Raw genomic sequence first — 16071 nt, 5'->3', positions numbered from 1 at the left:
GGAGAATCCTATGCTTGTTAAGGAAGAAAAAGGAATTTTCGTAAAGAGAAAAATGAATAAAGGATGGACTTCACACCTCACAGGCATGCACAATACCAGGTGCAAAAAGATATTTTCATGTACCGAATTTGATTTGGGTTTCCGAATGTGAAATCTCGTCTGGCAAAACTTAGAAAAGAGATGCCAACTATCGCATATATTCTCAATCCTCAGTTCTATCAAAGGTTGTACCTAAATTATTCAACTCTAAATTAGAATTTGAAGATTAAATTTCCTTAAAATCGGGCCTCAAAAGGATATGTTGAACATAATTTTTCAGGACATGTTTTTTGAGGTTGAAAGATCTTGTCCAAGCAGGTACTAATAATCTCTAGCTAACCCAAACTACAGACATGGACCCAAAATTCGGATCATAAATGACTTTCATGTGACATTCATGTCACCGGATATCTCAAAGTTATTCACTCAAAATATGATCGAAATCGCACAGTTAAATGATTAACAATTCAGAAAACTATCAAATCACGATAAATAGATAGGCAAGAAAAACATAAAATATGTACCACTTCCCAGTTGTCTACATGATTACAAAGAGGTGAAGCCGAAAAGAAAAGGTACACAACAAGATCTTCCATCAGGGGACTGACGCCCGTCCTCTATGCGCCGTTCTCCATGGTCATTTGGGAAAGACCCTGGCTCTGCAACAGTTTCTCTATGATACTCTTCAAGGCTGGTGCACTAGCCGTGCATCGCTGATCCACAAAACATGATCTACCTTCTTCAGCCGCCCTGCAAAGTTGTGGGTCCAGTGGTACCTTACCAAGAAAAGGTACCCCCATCTCCCTGCACATTTTCGCTGCACCGCCGCCGCTACTGTCAAACACTTCACTCAAAGCAATTAAATTCAGCAACTCCGGTGCCTTGTCTCTCATATATTGCAAGGCCCACTCGGTGACGTCATTCTGTTCGCCCGTTTCTGTGATCTTTGTGAAGCGGAAATCACTCAAGGGCTGAGCCAAGCCACTCATGTTTTCCACAACCCCAAGAACTGGAACTCCAACTTTCTTGCAGAAACTGACCTCTTTCCTCACATCAATCAATGAAACCTGTTGCGGGGTTGTGACTATAATTGCACCATCCAAGCCAGTTGCCTGAAGACATTGAACAATAGAGATGTGCTCATCAGAGGTGCCAGGTGGTGCATCAACCACTAAAACGTCGAGTTCTCCCCAGTACACATCCTTCAGGAATTGTTTGATCAGCCCATTCTTACGTGGCCCCCTCCAAATGACAGCTTCATCAGGATTGGGTAGCATGAAGCCAATGGACATAACACCAAGGTTGGACTCGACATACACAGGAGACCACCCGAGGTTGCTCTGGTGGATTTCTTGACCTTCAAGTCCAAGCATCTTTGGGATGCTCGGACCGCAGATGTCTATATCGAGCAGACCAACCTGGAAATCTAAGGCAGCTAATGCGAACGAAAGCTGTGCTGAAAATGTACTTTTACCAACTCCACCCTTGCCTGATAAGACCAGGATCTTATGCTTGACAGTAGCCATTCTTTCAGCTATTGCAACCAAGTCTGGCAGATAAGAAAAATGCAGGGTATTTACACATCATGTTTCCGGAGGCCAATGTGTTGGTCAAGCCAACCATACGAGGGTAGATATGAATGCAAAACAAATTAATTTCAACACAGCAATTAGTGATGGAATCGTGAAATTTTTTTTTTAACAATTATAGGATAGAAAAACACGGTGCAACTTGAATGTAACCAGTAAACGCATCGCGGAGGATACAAAGCTCAGAGACAAAGCATCCCTCATTTTAATCAGTCAAATCACACAGCAGTCATCTTTTTGCATCACCTCTTTTTTTAGATTCAATGTTCTTTTTGGCTTCACCATAGCAGTAACATAATGTCAAAAGGAAAATAATTCCCAAGAAAAGATTCCTTATACAATCTCAATTTCCATTCAAACAGCATATGAGTCTTAGATTCTGTTTCATGGATCAATCCTGCCAAGTATATTGAACTTATATTTAGTTGCAGTCACATTAGAGCTCTACCATGGATTTGTCTGACAGTGACAGAGCTTAAAACAATGCCCAATGGGCCAATGACACGAGCTTTCCCGGCTGCAATCTCCATATAAAGGCGAACGTATGTTTGGGATTTGCCCAAGGTCCCAGGATAAGGTCAAAAGAGGAGAACTTGACCAAGACATGGCTCCAAAGTAAAAAAGACTATCAATTTGTCCAACTAAAATGTTTCACATGGCTATTGAAATAAGTGCTTGACCGATAGGTTCACTGCTATGCATGAAGGTCATTCTTGCATCCAAGATGCCTACTTTTCGACCTAAGGAAAGATTGTTCTAATCAAGAGCAATCAATCTTCACACGAATACAAATTTCCCACTGCTTAACATATCTCAAAAAACACCCCCTCCCTGTCCTCCCTCCCTCATCTCAATACGAACAAGTAGCTTCTATCCCTCTCCTCTTCTTTCCCATGAAGACAAGGGATTAATGAAATTTCAACAGCTTGACTGTGCAGCTATAAAACCGTAAAATTTGTTTCTCCAAGACAATCAGATCAAACTCCACAAGAGAAACAGCTAAGGAGGGGTGAAGCCCTGCACATAGTCACCGAATCACTACGGTTGACACGGTACACAACTTCGCACCGGGAATTGCAACAACCAATCTGTTTCTAAAAACACACACCTCCCCCACTTCAACTACCCTCGCACACAGCTCTTTTAACACCCCGCGAAAAACGAGAAAAAAAAAAAGCAAAGTCAAGAAATGCAAAACCAAGAACGCAAAACAGACACAAAACCGAAGGCCCCTCGAGCTGGAAACCTTGCCCAACACAACCGTCGAAGTTCACAGTCAAACGGAGCCGCAAGATAAAACACCCTCGATACGATTAGCCGAAGGGGAACACAGAGATAGGGAGCGAGAGAGAGAGAGAGGGAGGACCTGGGTCAGGACCCTTAGGAGCAGTGGCGCAAGCTTGTTGGTTCGGACAACCTTGGCAAGCATCTGCCTTTCCAGCCGCTTCCGATAGGGTGCCGGGGCAATCTGCGCAGCACAAGCCTCGGAAATCAACCAACCCATCGATCGATCGATCGCTAACTTCTTCCCCAGAATTCGGGGACAGAAAGAGAGAGAGGGAGAGAGAGAGAGAGAGGGTTACGTTCGTTCGCGTTCTCGGGGACCTCGCCGTTCTCCATCGCCGCGAAGAGGAGGGCTCCGGCCGGGCGCTATCGTCTCGGAAGAATCGAGAAAAGAGGGGCTTCGAGCGCGCAGGTCGACGGCGGCGGCGCCGCCTCGCGCAGTGCTTCGGATTTATACGTTTTCCTCCCCCCACGACGTTCGGCTCTAGTCGGCGTGGCTCTCTCTCTTCCTACACGACGCCGTTTCCTCCAGGAGTCCGAAACAATAAAAGAAGTTTTAAAAGAAAGAAAGAAAGGAAAGAAAATCTTGACGTATGCGATGGCGTCGCCTGCTTGCTTATCATATTGGTTTTCCCTTCTTCCCTCGTTTTTCCTAGGGTTAATACCACGAAAAACTCTAAATTGATATACCTATGATAAATTTACCCCAAACTAATTTTTTGACCATCAAAAACCCCAAACAGATACACATGTGACGAATTTATCAAAAACCACAAACTAGTATATTTGTGACAAATTTACCCTCTGTTAAATTGGATTGATACCACGAAAAATAAAAAACTAGTAAACATGTGATAAAACCTCAAACCGGTACAGCCGTTAACTGCCACATGTCATCCAACTCAGAAATTTGAAGGTAAAATTTAACGGAAACTTTAGAAGGGTAAAATTATCATAGGTGTATCGGTTTTGGGTTTTTGGTGATCAAAAAATCGGTTTAGGATAAATTTGTCACAGTTGTACTAGTTTGAGGTTTTTTGTAATATTAACCCTTTTTTTCTAAATAAAACTCCGTTTGTTTCGTTGACAACAGATGATTTGAAAAATATTTTCCTAAAAACAATCTCTTGTATTTCTTATAAAAATAAATGAAGAAAAAAAATTTCGTTGTCAACGAAAATATATAAACATAAATTGTTGTTGGTAATGAAAATATTTTTTATTGGCTAATTATTTGAAGCGATACAAGCGATCGTTTTTAGGAAAATGTTTTCCAATCAAATGCACCCTAAAATTTGCAATCCGTCCGACCGGGAAAGGTGGGTCAGCCCAATGCAATGAAAATGTCGGTCAGTAATATACGGGATGGAAATTAAACAGTACGCGATACGAACGGATATATATCTTCGTGACAAAAGCTCGACATTATTAGAATAAAATCTAAAAATACTGTTATCTTGAGTTGACCTTAATTATACTAAGAAGGAGCAAAATTGCCTATAAGATGTTACCGATTTTGATCGTACTTAATTAAAAGCATCGATTTCATAGTTGCGTTTTGTTATTATTTCATACTATCTAATGATAAATCAAAAGGATATTATATTTATTAATGTGAATATGGCATGATATTTGGTATATATAGGATATTTGACTTATTATATCATTAACTGATTGGTGAAAATGTAGATAATAAATAGAAAGTACGAGTGTAATACGCCATGTATATTATATATGTAAGTTCGGCAGCGTTTGGAAGATTGAGGCATTATCGACAATAATGTACAACTGTGTAATTTATTAAAATATACAAGTATTTTACTAATAGAAATATATTTAAGGGCATGTTTGGTAATATTTCTATTTTTTTTGTTTTTCTGTTCTTTTGTTCCCTGAAACAAAAAAAATAACATAAATTTATTTATGTACGTCAGTTAATTTTTCTACTCCCAAAAAATAGATCAGTGACCAGAGAATATATTTAGAACCGAAATAAGAAGTAAAAAATTCTACTTTTTTGTTCCCGGAAATAAAATAAGAAATAAGGTCATTTTAGATAATCAAGTTCAACATAACGTACGCCCTAAACCCTACACCCAAACCATAACCTATAAATCTTAAATCCTATACCCTAAACCTTACACCCAACACCCTAGACCCTAAACCCCAAACCTTACCTTTACACCCTAGACCTTAAACCCTACACCCTATACCCTAGACCTTAAACCCTACACCCTACACCCTAAAGCTTGAAAAGTATATAAACTTGTTTATTGTAATGCCCAAAGATTTACTATCATCCTCTTCATATTGTGAGTTATAAACTAGTGGAACTCTCTACTGTCATTTTTAGTCATCCATATTTGATTAACTATTACTGTAACAGCCTGAATTTCGATATAATTCCGGGATCAATAAAATTGACATTATTTCGCATTTCATTTTAGCAAGTCTCACCCAGAGCTGATCACTCTCAGGATACTAACCAATGGGGTATGGCTAACTAGGAAAACGGTATGTGGATCAGGGACCCGATCCCGAATCGAGCACCGATCTCGAGAAACGAGAAGGGAATATTTTGGACCGACGTGGGCCGATCTTAGGAAAAGTGACGGATGTGGGTTGGCCAAGGCCAACGATGTATAATCGGATCGCAGGTGATTTTGCACGACCGAAAGTGCACGTGGCCAACTAGTCCCGAACTTAACCCGAACAATCGTGACCTCTGGAACTAGTGATGATTCCTCTCTCTCTATGATCAGAACCGTCATGAATCGGATAACCCTAGATCGATACGCGTAACCCCTAAACAGCCGCCCGTTAGTGAGAGACCCTGAAATTGGAAATTGAGCGAGTTTTGGTCACGAAATTGGACCCAGACTTCGGTGTCGATTTTCGAGGGCTTGTGCGACTATTTTTGCGAATCCGACGCCATAATATATTGGCCAATCATATTTGGGGTTAGTATGGTCGAAAAATGGACTTTCGACCCGGGACCGGAAAAATGACCATTTTGCCCCTGGCCTAATTTTGGGTTCCGAATATTGGAAATTATTTGGGATAATTAAAAGTAGATTTTCAGCTCAATTATTGGACCAATTGACCATCATACCCCTCAATTATTGGATAAGATTAAAGGAGGGCCATTGGATCAAGGGCATTTTAGGCATTTCCATGGATCGTTGACACTTGTCCTCCACTAACCAGCCATATTTGACCCCTTTGACCCACTCTCTCTCTCCTCACCAGCTCATTCGGCCACTTCCTCCTCCCTTCCCACGATCGTCCTCCCCTTCGCCGGTCCTCCTCCGCCGTTCGTGATCGGCCGCCGCTCGCCGGAGCCGCCGTGCCGCCGCGCCGAGCCGCCGTTCCCGCCTTGCCTCACCACCACCTCACCAGCATCACCATCCCGTTCCATCTCTCTCTCTCCTTCGTTCCCCTCCTTTCTCGGCCGCGCGAGACCGCCGCCGCCGTACGTCGCCGCTCGCCGGGAACGCCGCCGCTGGTTCCACCGTCCACCGGTGATCGGCCGCCGTTCCTCGTCGTCGTGACTTAGGATTTGGTAAGTATAATCCCCTAAACCCTAATTAGGACGATTATGCATTTCTAGACGGGTTTAGGGTAATTTAGGGCTTAATTAGTGTGATTTGGGGGTAATTAGGAGACTGATCATGGCGGCTGGTGTCGGGATGATTTTGGTGGACTATTATGCTGATTTGGGAGTAAAATTAATGGCTTAGAATGATTGGGTAAGTGGCTGTCCATGGTGGATCGCATTGAATTAAGTTTGGTCAATTTTGGGGTTAAATTGTGTAATTGCCGAGGATGCCTAGATTTACTGATTTATGGATGATTCATGTTAATCGGGAGGTTAATTTCGTGATGCCATGTTACGTGTATATGGTGGCCGAGTATGAGGTGGCATGGAGGGCCTTGAATGTGTAAGTTTGAATTGTGCTAATTGCACGAATTATGTACCAACTGTGTGCCGGGTTAGAATTGGACTAAATTGATGAATTGGGAAGCTTAATCGGATATTTTGAGGTTAATTTAGGGCCGAGAATGACCGGAATTAGTGGCTGTCTGGGTGGTGATTAATTGGCCTAAGTTCGGAAGTTTAGGATTTAATTATGAAATCCCGAGTATGCCTAGATTGAGGGGCGTAATGGCTGATGTTGCGACAATTTTGGTGGATTAGTGGGCCGTATATGTGGAGAATTATTGGCCTAGAATGACCTAAATAGTGGCTGTCCATAACGGGGATTTATCGGACTAAGTATGGACGAAATTGGCATTAAGTCGTGTGATTGCCGGAAATGTCCGGAATGACCTAGATTGGTTGATTTGTACGTGATTGTGCTCAACTGTATATTGCCATGCCACGTGTTCGTGTGGCCAATTAGTGAGGCGTGTGATTGGCCAATTATTGGAATGAGTGTCATTGCCCGAGTGTGTAAATTGTGAGTCCCAGTTGTGAGTGTTGAACCACATGGTATTAATTGGTTGAGTGCGCATATTATTGCGATTAATTGGGCATGTCATGGCTGGGTTGAGTTGAGTAATCCATTGGATATGTTGAGATGCACGTTGATTTGGCATTATGTAATTATGTGCCTCTGTGAAGTTGAATGCTCATTGTGCATAATGTGCTTGCCCGAGAGCGGGACTGCATGGCCACGCATTTCGTATGCTGAGTATGGGGCGTGAGATGAGAATTGTGCGAGAATGCGTGCCTGACATGAGCATGTGATCACCTAATCGCCCTGATGCGTGTTACGCGGGGTTTAGATAATAACTGGCTGTGTGTATGTGTGATCACATTTCGCCCTGATGCGTGTTACGCGGGGTGTGCCGTCCTGATGTGTTTTACGGGGGACGATGCCCGGTACGTCCGTATGACGACCAACCTGATGCGTTTTACGCGGACTCTGGTTCGTGAGGAGATCGGTATTGCGCCTCAGGCACTTTGAAGCAGGCTAGAGACATTGGGCCGAAGATGCGTTTTACGCGGGCCACGAAGTGTTGTGATTTAAGAAAGAGACCTAATGCGTTTTACGCGGGTCGTATTAATTTGATAATTGAGCATTGAGCCAGTGTGCAGTGTGAGCCAGAATGAAACATGGCATGATGATGACATTTGCATGCATAAGAATGCATGGGCCAGTGTGCGAGCGTGTGAGACTCGGTGAATGGCATGCGAAACGAACACTATTGAGCATGAGCATGCGTATGGCGTACGTATGGATGGTGTGTTCGCGTACGTGACTTGATTATTATATTGAAATGCCTAACCTGCAGGGTCAGTTGTGTGATTGATTTGGGCCGAGGGCCTAGGTCTGTTGTTGTGGCTTTTGTTGTGGTGTTTTGTTGCCTGTCAGGAGGTGCATATTAGCCTAGTTTAGGTTTAGAGGATTTTACTTACTGAGATTCGTCTCATAGTTGTTAAAACCCAATATTTCAGACCTCGCCATGAACCCAGGAAACCCACCTCCTCGTTTTGGAATCCCCAGTCATGTGGACAATCAGCAGGTGGAGTATCCTCTTGGAGACGGTCGGGCTTATGTGAAACACACAAGCGTGGTTTGGGTTGACGAGGGTGGTTTATACCTGAAGTCCTATCCGTACGTGGCGTGGACGTTTCAAGACGGTATTGAGGAGACCGGCCCCCTGAGGAGTTTCGAACCCCCTTATGACGGCGTTGGTGAGTGGGACCCTTCGGCGATCAGGCCTCCCGATAGCGAGATCGTGGATCCTGAGGAGCCGATTAAGGAGCCGCCCATAGTGCCCCCAGGGGAGCCGCTGGCTGTACCACCTTTGCAAGCAGTTCCTCCGAAGTAAGAGTCAGAGGATTCAGAAGATGGTCAGGTGGAGGATGACCCCTAGGTGCCTCAGAGCTAGTTTAGGGGTTGTGTAGAAGAGGTCTGACCAGTCGCTTTTTGGAAGACAGGCCTAACCTACAGGGAAGTTCGTTAACCCAACCGCCTGGCCACTTACCCCTTTTTGTCTGTTAGTGGCCTTTGACCCGATTTTGGTTCGGGGTGTATATTTTGGTGTATTGGATGATGTATATGTTTCCCCGGTTAGTGCAAGTAGTTATTTTGCAATGCTGGTTGTTATTGCTCTACCCTTGGTCATTTTCTGATTATGGTACGGGCTATTTATATATTGTTTCCGCATGTGCAATGCTCTTTGTGTTGGGCGTTGGGTCGGCGACGCGTCCTGGGACGTCGCATCAAATTTGACCTTGCGAGGGATGTTGCGCGTATTGGGGTTCGAGGCGTGACAATTACATTGGATTTTCTAAGGCTATCTTATAATATCTCGATCAGTTAAGTCCTTACAAAAATCCAGTTTTATCCAAACATGAATTATTAAGTTTCCACTGATATTTTTATAATTAAATGAAATAAAATTGGGAATAGAAATTTTTAGGGTTGTACCAAACGCATTTCTATTCTTTTTCTATTTCGGGAATAAAAATTTTATGTAGTTACCAAACGCTTTCTTTTGCTTAGAAACTTGTCTAGGGAATAGAAATAAAAAAATTAATTTCTGAACAAAAATTGTTCCCAATAGCATAAATGTTTCCATACACACCCAAAGAAACCGAAACCAAGTTTATTCAGGTAGGTTCAAGCTTGCTTGGTTTTTGGATTTTCGTGTTCTTTTTAGGCAAAAAAATCCTATTTCATGATGTTTAGCCAAGAAAAGATGTGAATCATGATTTTGACGTGCAATAATTATTTAGGTTGTATGCTTAAATGTAGACCTAGCAATCAGACGGATTAAGGCGGGTTCGGATCCTGACCCATGTCCGGGTTTAAGCCATTAGAGGGGTCGTTCTAAATAGGTAACATTTGATCAACTCGTACACAATCCTTTTCAAACAAAGTTAACGCTTGTTTTACCCTATTTTTGTTTTTCCGGTGCAAATATTTCTAAGAAGTATATCTTTGACAAGTGAATAATTAGAAAATTTGTGTAATGGTCGCGAATTTATGATAGCTTTTATATAACCACATAATTAATTTGCTCAATACATCATAATAACTAATTAAACAGAAATTGGAAAACTCTTAGAATGACTATGATTAAGTTCCGTTTGTTTCTTGGAAAACATTTTCATTATTTTTCATTGTTTGGATCATTTAGGAAAATGACTCAATGAAAAATATTTTCCTAATCAACGAAAGACCTATGCTTATATTTAGGAAAATGATTTCCTCTTTCAAAAATCAAGAAATTATTTTCCAATATATGATTAGATACCATCATTTGGACTAGAGACACTGTGCTTGGACACAAAAACCCTAACAAGGGTCCACAGAAAACAGGCTTGAGACCTTGTCGCTCGTCCTTAAGACGTTAATCCTTGTGCCTTGGACCTGCCTAGGCCCTTGTCCAACGAAGCCAATCCTGAGACCCCAATGTCTGTGCCCGGGTCCTCAGAAACTTGGCCCGAGTCCATGGAGGTGGGGCCTGTGCCTAGTCCCTAGCCCTCGAGCTCAGGTCCATTGAGGTTGGACTTGAGACCCCAATGCCCGTGCTTGGATTGCTGGTACCTAGGTCCATCAAGATTGAGCTTAGGACCCCAAAACTCGTGTTCAGCTCCCTGGCACCAAATCCTCGGTCTAACAAGGTTGGGCGCGGGTCCATGGAGTCTGGGCTTAGGACCCCAATGTTCGTGCTCGAATCCCTGATGCTCTAGCTCTGTTCCATCAAGGTAGGGCCCTGGACCCCAGAGCCTGTGTTTGGGTTCATAGCACCCGAGCCCTAGTCCATCAAGGCCATGCTTGGGTCCTCAATACTCGAGATCGGGTCCCTGGTACATTGGCCCGAGTCCATGGATGTTAGGCTAAGGACACTAATGCCAAAACCCTGGTCCCTTCTCTTAGGCTTGGGTCCTTGGCTCTCAAGTATGAGTCCATTGGGACCGAGCTTAGGACCCTAGTACCCATGCACGAATCGTCGACGCCCAAGCTCAGGACCCCAGAGCTTGTGCCCAGTTCTTGACATTGGGGCTTGGATCCATTGAAGTCGGACTTAGGTTCATCGAGTTCGAGCTGAGGACCTTGGTGCTCATGCCCAAATATCTAACACTTGGCTTTGGTCCATCAATGTCGGGTCCGAGTCCACATCGGTCGGCTAATGCTAAGGTTTTTGGCACCCGGGCTTGAGTCCATGGAGGTCGGGCTTGGGTTGACAAGGTCAAGCTTGGGTCCATTGATCTTGAGCGTGGAACACTCTCGGGGTCCCAAATGTGGCCTCAATTAACCCTCGCCTAGCATTAATTGACTCGGGCGCGGGTGCTAGAGATTCAGGCACGAGCAATAAGATCCTAGGCTGGTCTCTATGGACTAGGGCCCGACCTCGACAAACCTAGGTGTAAGCTCTGAGGATTAGGGCATGGGCATCAGGCTCTCGGCCCAACCTTAGTAGACTTGAGCCTGGGCACCGGGGTCCTAGGATTGGCCTTGATGGACGCAAGCCTAGGCACTCGGATCCTGGGCCCGGGCTATGTGGACCCAGGTGTGAAATCCATGAACCGAGGTCCAAGCGTCGGGAACCTAGGCATGGGCGTTGAGGTTCAAGATCTGGCCATTGTGGACCCAAGTGCTCATGTCCATATCCCTGCCTATCCGTGTCCAAGTCATTAACGCCCAATACTACATCTTTCTTTAGCAAAATAAAGTAAGTTCACTTACCAAACGACATAAAATATTTTCTTGTCCGTTTTTACGTTTTAGCTAAATATCGAAAAATATTATCATTTTCCTGGAAAATTCTAGAACATTGCCCATAAATGTCATATTTTTCGTGAAGCAAACGGAATCTAAATAGACTATTGAATCAAAGAAAAAATGTTTAAAAATCATAATAAGGCTAACCACCTAAAGAGTATCATATAAGGAAAATACTGTACCAGATACCTTTTTTTACTAATTAAGAAAAACAAAAATTTATGCTAATAAAGCTCAGACATTAGCACGATGGTATCCAATTTTAGCTTCCCACCAAAAAAGTGACACTCCTTTGAAATTATATAAATTATATTTTTTTATCCAATGCATTACATATATCTTAGCTAACAAAGTTGAATATTGTATAATTTCAACTATTCCCAATTTTCAACTGTGATTATGATGATTCAAGCAAAAACAAAAAAAAATGAAATTTCTTCATATTTCGGGTCAAGTCAGGTCAAATGTAGTTTGACCCAATCCAACTAGTAAATTATTTGAGCAATGTCAGCGTTACTAAGATTCGTGTACTTAATTTATTCAGTGATGCAATGCTCTGTAAGTTTTTATTCAAGTCAATGGCCTTTTAAGCCAACCAAATTTTGTCATGAACAAATTTAGTAAACGAATCTTAGAATGTCTGTGTTGTTCAAATTGTTTCGATTCAACACATTCATAATACGGAATCATAGAAAATATATGCTTCTTCCATGGCTAACAAGACGGGATATTGTGTGACTTTGACTATTTCAAATTTTTATATTTTCAATTATGATTCAAACAAAAAAAGATAAAGAAGCTTATCCTCATGTCGGATCAAACCGGGTTAAAACAATTTGACTCGATCTGATCCAACCCAACCCGGAAATTTACAAGTCATGGCACGTTGAATTGGTTTTTTACTTACAAACACATGAAAGAACTCTTGTGATTTTGTGGATTGCATACTTTCTGAGGATAACGACCTAAAATAAGGTCGCTATCTACACTAAGTAGTCAAAGTTATTCCAATGGGTACATGATTATGAGATAACAAGTAGAAGCAAAATCTTAGTTGTAGTACATGATTATGAGATAACAAGATACACTCAGCCAAGTAGTAATCCACCAGAATCATCATTAGAAAGGCTTCAATGAATTGGCAATGTCAATGACAAATCGATACTTAACATCGGCTTTTAATATATGCTCCATGGCATTGTTCACATAATCCATAGGAATGAGCTCAATATCCGCGATTATGTTGTGCTTTGCTGCAAAATTAATCATATCTTGCGTCTCCTTCATCCCTCCAATGCAGCTTCCTCCCACCATCTTTCTACCTGTCGTTGGTCTTAATCGTTACTGTTTTTGCACTCATTAAACTCAGAAGTAATCATCTACTAAAACTAAAAAGCATTAAAACTTGATCTTGAACACCAATTATGTAGGTAGTTTTTTCCAAGTACAACAAAACTCAAAAGACTTGCTTAGGCTTACCCATGAGGAGTGGGAATGCAAGTAGTTCAAGCGGCTTCGCTGGTGCACCAACCATGACAAGCTTTCCATTATTTTTCAAGAGTCCGATCAACGGCAAAAGAACATGCATAGCCGAGACTGTATCAATGATGCCATCCATCGTACCCATCGCAAGCTACAATTAAAAAAAGATAATAACATAAATCTACATTCGGTTGACCTTATCCCTATACATCATCAAATAAAAAAAACCCATTGTGACTATGACTTACTTCCATCTCTTCTGTGTTACGGCTAATCAAGAATGCATCGGCTCCCAAATGGTCCACGGCTTCCTTCTTTTTATTAGGTGAGGTACTTATGACGGTCACTTTGAGGCCCATGGCCTTAGCAAACTTTACAGCCATATGACCAAGCCCACCAAGCCCAACCACCCCTATATGCATTCCGGCCTTATCAAGCCCGTAGTACTTCAATGGACTATAGACAGTGATCCCAGCACAAAGGAGGGGAGCACTACCATCAAGAGGTAAGTTGTCGGGGATTTTAATCACGAAGTGCTCATCTGATACCATGATGTCCGAATAGCCACCATAGGTGTCGGTTCCATCATAGTACTTTGCACCATAGGACAGGATCATTTTGGGACAGTAATTCTCAAGATCATCTTTGCAATTTGCACAGGAGTGACACGATCCGACCATACATCCAACACCCACTTTGTCCCCGACTTTGAATTTTGTCACTTTGGTGCCCACTTCGGTAACCACACCTACAATCTCATGTCTACATATAATGGCCAATTAGTATAATTAGTGGCTAAAAATGTCGTTTATTTATCTAAGAGAATCGAAAAGGATGCTGGTTTTGAAAAGTCATACCCGGGCACAACGGGATAAGGAGTTACTCCCCATTCGTTCTTGACATTGTGGAGATCAGAATGACATATACCACAATATAATACCTTAAAAGTTACATCCTTTTCTCCGGTGGCCCTGGAAAAAAGAAAATCAATGAATGTCGAGAAATAGATGCTCCCCACTGTTGTACTTTTAGATGCACCCAAAATAAGAATCAACGAAAAGAAAAAACCAAGTCACATTACCTTCTTGAGAACTTGAAGGGAGAGAGATGTCCTGAAGAGTCTGTGGCTGCCCATCCGAAAGCCTTCACTGGATGTTCATTCTCTGGTGACATTGCCATTTCACTGAGCTTGGACGAGCACGGCTTCAAACTAAACTGGAAGAGAATTGCGTAATCTGTGCGTGTTTTATGAGATGTGAAGAGAAAGGTGATGAGAGAGGGGAGTGAGATGCGCGGTATATATAGGGCTTGAGGAGATACAGGAAGAGGTGGTGATGACCCGACATGGAAATAAAATTTGAGAAAATGATTAAGATACCCAAAATAAAAAGAAGCGTCTTCACCGAGACAAATGTGCCCTCAATAGGAATGTGCATTCTGTCCGATTCTGGGCTTGTTGACCATGACCCGAAATGGAAATGAAATGAAAGTAGAAGATCCGGAAACCCAAGTTAAAGAGAAGCATCTCGACCATGACACATGTGCCTTCGAAACTAGGGGCGTGCATTCGGTCCGGTTCAACCGGAAACAGGATCGAACCGGCCCCTCTCCCTCTCTCGTCAGCGGCGCTTTCTTAGATCTGGCCCATCTCTCTCTCTCTCTCTCTCCAGTCTCTCTTGAGGCACCGCTCGATCTTTTTTTCTGTTGAATCTCGCCACGGCGCCTCGTCTCGTCTAGCTTGGTCTTGCGGGTCGCGGCCTTTGTCAATTTCTTCCACAGTTGTGTATTTAAAACATTGCTGTACCGATTATTTAATGGATTACTTGTTGAAAGTTTCTTCCTAGACATATAAATGTGGAATTCTATTTATAGCTCGGATGCAAAAATGTGAGGTCCAATTACTTGAAGACCCATTAAGGATACGAATGATAACCATTTTGTTTTCCTATTTTTCTTTTTCTTTTTCTTTTTCTTTTTCTTTTTCTTTTTCTTTTTCCATGAACAGGTTTGAAACAAAAATCCGTTTGGTAAAATAATTTCATTTTTTTTTTATTTCTGGGACAAATTTTGGCCTAGAAATAGATTTGGAACAGAAATGAGAAGTTAAGATTTTTTACTTTTCTATTTATGAAACAAAAATAGAAATAACAACTCTTTTTTATTGCTCACCCTTGCCGCACATCGCCGCCCACCGCCGCCCACTAACCTCTAACCGCCGGCGGTCCGCCGCCACCCATCGTTGCCGCCACTTGCCGGCCAGCCATCCACTGTTGCCTGCCACATGCCGATTGCCCGCCCCAGCTCGCTAGCCATCCGCCATCGCCCATCACCACCGCCGCTCGCCGACTATCCACCACCGCCCGCCGCCGCCTTTCACCGGCCATCTGTCGCCACCCCCGATCGCCGCTCACCAGCTATCCGCCATCACCCGTCGCCACCGCCGCTCGCCAGCTAGCGGGAATAGAAATTTTGCGTCGTTATCAAACGAATTTCTATTCCGGAAACAGAAATATTGTGTCGTTATCAAACGCTACTTTTTATTCAGAAACTCGTCCGAAAAAAAGAAATATATTTTTTTAATTTCTAGCCAGAAAAAGGGTCGGGGAAGAGAAATGTTGTTATTCACATCCTAAACATCCGGGCTAGGCACGGTACGTCACTCTAGCGGGCCTTGCCGGCCCACGTGCCAAATTTGGGCACGTTATACGAGGGCCAAAAAATTTTTTATAACTTATTTTGAAATTAAAGTTCCAAAAGTTAAAAAATATTCGAAGAAAAAGTAAGTAATTCTACAAAATCCAAAAAAAATGAATTTAGAAGAACTAATATTTTTCAGAAAAAATTTCACAAAATCGAAGTACAGTAAATTTTTTCCAATATCAAAACAATACATCATACATCAAACACCGATGTATATTAATAACAGTTGACATTTG

The 16071-nt window shown here is 42.5% G+C and overlaps 2 protein-coding genes across 2 annotated transcripts; both read right to left on the bottom strand.

The window, feature by feature from the left end:
• Window positions 1-515: 515 nt before the first annotated feature.
• Window positions 516-3364, bottom strand: LOC115669060 (cytosolic Fe-S cluster assembly factor NBP35). The gene is made up of 3 exons (XM_030590384.2): window positions 3212-3364; window positions 2995-3096; window positions 516-1588 (listed from the first exon to the last, which is right to left on the bottom strand). The coding sequence occupies exons 1-3, from the start codon at window positions 3246-3248 to the stop codon at window positions 657-659; spliced, it is 1071 nt and encodes a 356-aa protein (XP_030446244.2). The 5' UTR covers window positions 3249-3364; the 3' UTR covers window positions 516-656.
• Window positions 3365-12584: 9220 nt separating this feature from the next.
• LOC115692371 (probable mannitol dehydrogenase) lies at window positions 12585-14626 on the bottom strand. Its single transcript, XM_056307141.1, has 5 exons — window positions 14217-14626; window positions 13993-14106; window positions 13384-13897; window positions 13133-13286; window positions 12585-12975 (listed from the first exon to the last, which is right to left on the bottom strand). The coding sequence occupies exons 1-5, from the start codon at window positions 14312-14314 to the stop codon at window positions 12773-12775; spliced, it is 1083 nt and encodes a 360-aa protein (XP_056163116.1). The 5' UTR covers window positions 14315-14626; the 3' UTR covers window positions 12585-12772.
• Window positions 14627-16071: the final 1445 nt, after the last annotated feature.

Source organism: Syzygium oleosum, unplaced genomic scaffold (genome assembly GCF_021117445.2).
Source record: "Syzygium oleosum isolate NSW1041296 unplaced genomic scaffold, Sole_v2.1 Sole_v2.50, whole genome shotgun sequence".
In the NCBI taxonomy this organism is placed as follows: Eukaryota; Viridiplantae; Streptophyta; class Magnoliopsida; order Myrtales; family Myrtaceae; genus Syzygium; species Syzygium oleosum.
Note: the sequence above shows the minus strand (reverse complement) of the source record. Positions and strands in the feature narration are given on the sequence as shown.